General features: G+C 43.0%; 1 protein-coding gene across 1 annotated transcript; it reads right to left on the minus strand.

Annotated features, from left to right (window-relative positions):
* Positions 1-2188: 2188 nt before the first annotated feature.
* LOC133913243 (endoplasmic reticulum oxidoreductin-1-like) lies at positions 2189-6321 on the minus strand. The gene is made up of 10 exons (XM_062356333.1): positions 6046-6321; positions 5810-5941; positions 4616-4871; positions 4407-4517; positions 3953-4071; positions 3758-3862; positions 3430-3632; positions 3219-3342; positions 2632-2790; positions 2189-2554 (listed from the first exon to the last, which is right to left on the minus strand). The coding sequence occupies exons 1-10, from the start codon at positions 6220-6222 to the stop codon at positions 2543-2545; spliced, it is 1398 nt and encodes a 465-aa protein (XP_062212317.1). The 5' UTR covers positions 6223-6321; the 3' UTR covers positions 2189-2542.
* Positions 6322-7254: the final 933 nt, after the last annotated feature.

Raw genomic sequence — 7254 nt, forward strand, 5'->3', positions numbered from 1 at the left:
AAGGATAAAATTTTTAAGCTAAGTTTCATACTCTACTGTTGAATAGTGATAAAGATTAAGTAAAGCTGCCTACTACCGGGCAGAGGTGTGACCTAGGTTTTATAGTACCATGCTGCTGCCTATTAGTTATCTATTGCAGAGACTTTCTAATAGCTAGGCTAGTTATTTTCAGGGTATGCCGACTTTGCTATATAAATATAAACTAGCTGGATAAGCTATTGCTAGGTGGTTGTAGTCGGGTGTGTACCTTTGCAAAAATGGAGCCTCCGTCACAAGGTCGGGGGCCAGGGAACCTTCACAGCCTAAAGGTGCTGGAAGGGTTGGTTCCCTTGGTTAGGGTTGTCTGTTGAAAGGTACGGGCTACACAGGAGTCCGAAATATCCGAAGTCCCTTTGCCGAAGCTTGGTACTCCTTCGGTATAGCCAACCTCTCAAACATCAAACCCGTCCTAGGAGGCCAGTCAGGGGTCCCACCCTCCAGAGGCCCAGATGAGGCTTCTTGTGCATCTCAGTCACCATCACTGGGGAATTGCATCGTTAGTGGCGGAGCCAAAGGTGACACTGTAGGTCGAGTGAGGCTTGGTAATATCTGGCCTCTTGCCTAGTGGCCCGCTGCAACCTCACGACCACAGGGTCACTTGTTGCCAGCTTTTCCTCCTGCTAGGCGTTCCGTCCTCCTCCCGAGGTATTCCTCCTTGAATGTTACAAGGGTCCGACAGTGATCGGTATTGTGGCCACGTCCGGCCCCATACAAGATGCAATGGTATTCTTCTGGTAGTGTCAGAGTCTATGGTCGGTACACACGGTGCTGGTGGGATCTGCACACATCGGAGCTTGTGGTCTCCCCAGAACTTCCTTCCACCCATTGGGGCGAGGAGGTTGCCGGGTGACCAAGCTTTCGGAGGACACCGGCTCGACGAAGGTGCTGGGGATGCAGTCGCTGGAAGCATTCGGGGCTGGGCCTAGGCATTGGTGCCCTTGGGCTCAAGCGCATAGAACCATTAGACGACGACCTATCTCGCAGCGGTCTCGACTGCAACCTCCTGGGGTGCGGCGAGGTCCTCACCACGTCACTGCTGGAAAGCTTCTGCCGGTTTGGGCTTCCGTGCCAACCCAAGCTATCGGGTCTACGTTGGTCAGAGGGCTACCACTCTGCCCAGCTGTGAAGAAGGCGTGGGGCAAATAAGGTGCCCGGTCGCAGCTAGCATGCGTACTCCTATATGGGTGTGGTGATAGAAGCAGTTGCTTGCGCACGCCTTGGTGGAATCCTACCTCCCCTTATACTTCTATGTTCAGATCCCCACGAACGGCATACTGTTGGCGCAAGAAGATATGTTACATGAACAAGTGCGGCGAGAACTTACTCACTAGAGTGGTTCAAGCTTGGAGAAGAAGTGGAGAGAGGGGAACACCAAATATGTTAATGGTAAAAAGGATCAGTTCCTTGGTCTGATGGTAAAAGGTCTGTATTTATAGGGCTATTAGGGTGCAGATTTACAGGTATGCCCTTGCAGCGATACAAATATCGCAATACATCAAGAGCCTAGAGCCGATTGAATCACGCAGCATGGGTCTAGGCCTTTTTCCATAATTTAGATGATATTATCTACTATAGCGATACAATGATGCAAGTGACTCTAAAGGCGTGATATTCTGTCAATCGCCTATTACGACGCCGCACTGCCAAGATATCAGAACGACCTTTACTTGCACCAAGATGTCAGGATGGCCTCTACTTGTGTCGCATTAAATATAGGTCACTTCTTTACAGGTGAAAAACGGCTAGTGGGCCTCATCTGGTTGATCTTTCTTTAAGGTCTGATGACCTCTCCCTCCAGGCTTCAGGGAACCTACCCAAGCTCTGGGAGACGAAGGCCTCTATAAGGCCGTGGCTCTGAAAGGCTAAAGCTCTGGGAGACAAAGGCCTCTATAAGGCTGTGGCTCTGAAAGGCTAAAGCTCCAGAAAACCAGAGACGTCAAGGATCCTTAGAAATAACCCCCAACCTCTCTCAAAGGATAGCTTATTCTCTTGTCTTGAGAAACAGTAGCTGAAGAGGCCTACGGTCTCGGAAAGCTAGACTTACTGCTTTGGATCTGGAACCCAAGAACTTCAGTGGAGCTCCTGATGGTCAAACTTTTAACAATATCTACATGCTAGGATATTTCTCCTAACACAACATTCGGCGAGATTGACAAAAAAGTTATTTGCTCGTTAGCAGTCATATGATCACAGTTAGTACAAGGAAAAATAAGATGGGAAAACTGTAAGTTAGGTGGGCCTTTCTTAATCATGGCGAATGTGAAAGCGTTGAGATCCTTACTGGTGGAGGTACACTATACATGGAAAATGCAAAGGGGCGGAACCCCCAAAAATGAAGGGGTGCAAAAGAGGCTACGTAAACTTTGTCACTGTTTAGCTCCAAAGGTCTGTATGTCTTTTCTTGGGCTGCAACAAAACCATCTAGGAAACTGCTTCCAGCATGTACATATTGTTCTTCCCGTATGGAGAAATAAGGTGTAAATACAAATTGCCCTCTTACACATCAGTGGAAGGCCTGCAGGAAGAAATGCGAGTTTAAGATGCATGAATGTCAAAACAGAACAGTACTACCGAGGAGTAAGAAAACACTACCAGTTTAAGATTCGGCTCGGAAGCACCCTTTTGCACTGTTGAAGAGCTCTGTTGTTTAATGACTTCTTCGATTGATTGTCCTTTTTCGTGTACAAACTTGACAGATTCTGACAGTCTATTCAGAAGATTGAACAATGCAATGACCTCATTTCGCTGCAGCTGCAATTGAGCAAACCAAGAAGTAACATCGTTATACAAATAACCACTGTGAACATATAAAATGAATTCAAAAGGTAGATTAATAGTAGTCTTAGAAATATTTTTTTCCTTAATTCAAGGAGGAATACTTTCGTTGCTTTCATGTTGAAACATAGCTTGCATAAGTGTGCCATTAGCAATTTAGCATAGAACAAATAAGTCACTGGGCATTCTTAAATAGTCAAAGATGGCCCATAATTCAAGAGGAAATGTATGCGACCTACAAGGCAAAGCATCAGGTGCTAGGAACTTAATTTATGAGGACAATATAACTAAAAAGGAGTATTATCAGAGCAAAGACCAACAAAATGTATGGTGTCTTCCTCACATAACATTATATTGCAAAAAGTCAAAAGTTGTAAAGGGTATATGAGCGACGAACTACATACTGGATGATTCAAATGGCGCTCTCCATCAACAGAGAAAAGAATTTTCAGTGCAGTTCCAAGACCAAGAACTTGGAGCTTTCCCCATAATCGACACTTCTCGCATCCAATGCAGTCCATAATTGCACTAAGAAAAGAACATCGCAGTAGTGAAGGACACAAGATACACGTATGCATGTTGCAAATTGAAAAACACAAGAAGTATGGCACAAACCTAATATTTCTAAATTGTTTCTGAATCTCTTGCTTTAGCTCTGGACCATTTTCGCCTTGCCAGAGTTTCGCTTCATCAAATGGTAATGGGCATGCAGATCTTAACTTGGGATTGTAAAGCAACTGCTTCACAAGAGATTGTGTTTTCATGTCATCTTCAGGATTGCCAGTGTTGTACTCAGCCTGCTCAAGATAATCTGCTGCCTAAAAGATAGCAAGTAAAATTGTTATCAACAAGCTTGCAACAAAATCAAGCTAACAATTTAATCTTCCACGAAAGTACAATGCAAGCCAAAGGGCTAGGTTTAAAATAAGGGAGAAATGATAACCTTTGTCACTGCCCGAAGAACAAAGAGGTAGGTGAAGTACAGATTCTGGACACGCTCTGGGTACTTCAGAACCCGATCATACAGCAAAGAGAGATTCTGTCCCCACTGTGGTCATTTACACCAGAAGTTGTCAAAACAATTGTGAAAGTTGGTCCGACAAACAACAAACTGAGGTGTACAATAGCGAGCAAATACCAAGTTAGTAGATTCATCGAGTAGATAATCATAAGCAATATGCACTGAAATTGAGGAGTGCAACCCAGAAATTAGCTTGTACAATGCCTTCTTCTCCTGGCACAGCTCTTCTGAAGGATCTAAACAAACAAGGTAATTTGAAAAACTTGTGTTGAGATAATTTTACAGATGCAGGATAAAGCGCAGGATATGATCATCTATCATGTAGGGCGTCTAATGCCAACTATAGCATTACATGATACCACAGAGGAAAAGTTGGACCAATTTAGGCCACGCATAGTGGATTGATTTAGAGGACAAACAATCTTCAATTAATGTATATCTCAAGAAAGGGACTCAACCAATAAGCTCAGCCCCGATTCATTTGATATGTCGTGTACTCATGAGATTGTATGTACAAACAAAGGCAGGAAATAATGCATGTGAAAGCAAATTTAAGAGCACATATGCTTACATTTTGGACAATTTTCTTTGTAAATCGAATCCCATATCCTTCTCGCTGAATCACCAGAATAACCAGTGTAACGTTCAGGATTCAGTTGGAGATTGACATAAGTCATTTCATCTGAAATGGGTACAAAAGTTCGATAATCATCAGGGATGATAGTAAATAAGAAACAGAGAAAGAGCATTATACTAAACGAAGGAAAAACAATAAATTACCATTATCAGTCTCGTCATCATAGGTCCATGGATTGTCAGTCTCGACCCATCCTTTAAAAACCCTTCTGTCAAGGGTTTTATCAACTGCAGCCTGTGGTTTTCCTTCTTGACAGATCATATTATCTGTAGGAAGTCCACTATAAGGCTTCTTGAATGTGTCAGGAAACTCATTCTCTGGGCACTCACAGACACTACAGTCTCTAAGCCGGCACATTCCATCATCAGGCCAAAAGGGGCAGTCACACCACAATTTAACCTTATACAATACAAGGAAGAACCCATGAATTAGAAGTGAACATATGATCATGATTTTGAATATATTTTTCAATGCAAGCATTTCTCTGCAATCACAAAAGGCTAAGAGATATAGAATAACAACCACAAACTATTGTCCATTGTCCATTATGCAGAGTAGAAAAAATGGGTGTCTTAAGAGTTCAGAAGCCATGACATTCTGTCAGATTTTTATTTGTACCCAACAAGTAATTCACATGGAGTAATCTGAGCATGTATGAGATGATAAGGTAACTTAACGAAAAGGTAACCACACCAATCAATTCCACTTTCAATAGAAACAAGGGCTTACAACAATATCAGACAATGATAAATGTCATCTCCTACAGAGGCTATCAAGCTTAACTTTAGCTGCTGATTGCCATGAGAAGGGAATGTATGAATTGAATGGGAACAAATAATATAATCAGAGATTGGAACCTAGCATCACCCCAAGGATAGCTAACATTTTATCATCAGATGATTATCCAGACTAGATCATAAACTACTAACATCCAATATTCTATATACGGCATGCTAAGGTTGACATAATCAAGCAACCATCATTTTAATTCCATATACAGCAAGTAATGGAATCCAGTCTCTGAGGTTTGAAACAGTCACCTTAGAGTAGCAGAAACTTGACAAACGGCAGTCAAATATCTAAAACTCAATAACCCAACAACGGGATCGTGCGGTTGTCACTACAGTCTTCCACACATCCAAATCAATATCAAACCACACAAGTACAATAGAGAAAAATGGCTCTATAGTTATGTACCAAATGCTGCAATCAACCATGTATCACCCTAAATTCCAACATGTCTAGTTCGCTATCAGAACATCATGACCTGCATTTTCTCTAAAATGCTCTAGGATCACACACCAACCATGGAAAAAAGTCCACCCATAAGTCCTCACCTTGAAGTACCTGAAGAAGGGCAACTTGACGAGCTCCTGCAGGATCGGGTGCAGGACCTCCTCGTTGATGGCGTCCACCGTCTCGTAGTCGCAGCAGCAGTCCTCCACCATCCCCGTGTACTTCCTCGCCGCCTGAAACGCACGACGCCACCCCAGAACCACATCAATCAAACCAAACCCACCGAAGCAGACAAATTTCGTCGACCAAATCGCAAAACGAACGGAGAGATTCTTACGGGGCAGCCACAGCCTCCTCGCGAGGAGAAGGAGTGGATGCCGGGGAAGCTGCGGGAGCCCGCGGCCACGGCGAGAAACGCCACGAGGAGGGCCCCCGCTGCCGCGTACCACCACCGGCCCCGCCGCTGCTTGCCCCCACCGGCAGCGTTGGTGGCGGGAGTGGGTTCCGAAGACATCCCCACTCCGGGTCGGAAGCTTCCAGAAGCGAGATCTGAAGGGGTTCGAAGGAATTTTCGCCCCGCGTTCGAGTCGGGGCAACGGCGGTCTGGCGGGGAGGGGGGGGGGGGGCGTTGGCATTTAACGGTGCTGATATTGATGGTATTTAATGCCGGGGTTTGATTATGGGAATCCGCGTGGGCACACGGATTTGCATGTAGTGTTAGCGTTAAGCACCTGTTGTTATGGGAGGCAATTGCTAGCCGCACTCGAGGCTTTTGCGTTTTTACTTGGTCGGATCTTTTAAACACCGCGGAGAACGAAACCATCTCAAATTTTGAAGTGCAAGTTATGCGAGTCCTGTAAGCAAAGTAGTTGGATATTTCATTCTAATTTCTATAGAACAAAAGTTCAAGTATTAGATCCTTGAAATATAATTATAAGATAAATCACAAGAATATGATATTAGTAGCATATTAATTATGTTCGATGACCAATTATTTTCTATTAGTATATGATTTACTAATATTTATAAGGGCAACTATATTGGTGTTCTCTTGTAGACCGTCTCATGCATTGACATGTAATAGTGAGATAATTTAACAGATAATCCCTACAATAAATTATCTATTCAGCCATTGGTAGTAATTTTATAATTATTTAATTTGTAAATAGAAAAAATGAATATTGTAAATTGTATGGTAATAATAACTCCAATAATTATATAGAAGTATGTAAGTTGTATGGTAATAATAACTCCAATAATTGTATAGAAGTAGTTTTGTATTTTTAAATTTTAGCTTATAAGACCGTTGTTTTATGAAATAAAGATTTCTTTCTCTCACCTCTCTCGTTAGTCTCATCTAAAATCTTATTGTCGCAGCATGAGATATACGATGCCTAAATTATACCAATTCCTAACATCAATCATATTTATAGGCAAACATAAATAATAACATATTGTTCTGGTTTATTCTCCTGCAAAGCATGGCTTGTCGGCTGGATCTTCTCTGTGTACCCTTTTCCCCTGCCGCCGTGTTTACGTAGCATTT

The sequence above is a fragment of the Phragmites australis genome, chromosome 3 (genome assembly GCF_958298935.1).
Source record: "Phragmites australis chromosome 3, lpPhrAust1.1, whole genome shotgun sequence".
NCBI classification, from domain to species: Eukaryota; Viridiplantae; Streptophyta; class Magnoliopsida; order Poales; family Poaceae; genus Phragmites; species Phragmites australis.

What these genes read in the sequence shown, in the direction of transcription:
- LOC133913243 (XM_062356333.1), bottom strand. Translation starts at nt 6,222, where the DNA reads ATGTCTTCGGAACCCACTCCCGCCACCAACGCTGCCGGTGGGGGCAAG. An exon ending in CAAAGAAAATTGTCCAAAAT is followed by an intron (nt 4,072 to 4,406) that starts GTAAGCATATGT and finishes TTGTTTGTTTAG; the next exon opens with ATCCTTCAGAAGAGCTGTGC. An exon ending in AGCGCCATTTGAATCATCCA is followed by an intron (nt 2,791 to 3,218) that starts GTATGTAGTTCG and finishes GCTCAATTGCAG; the next exon opens with CTGCAGCGAAATGAGGTCAT.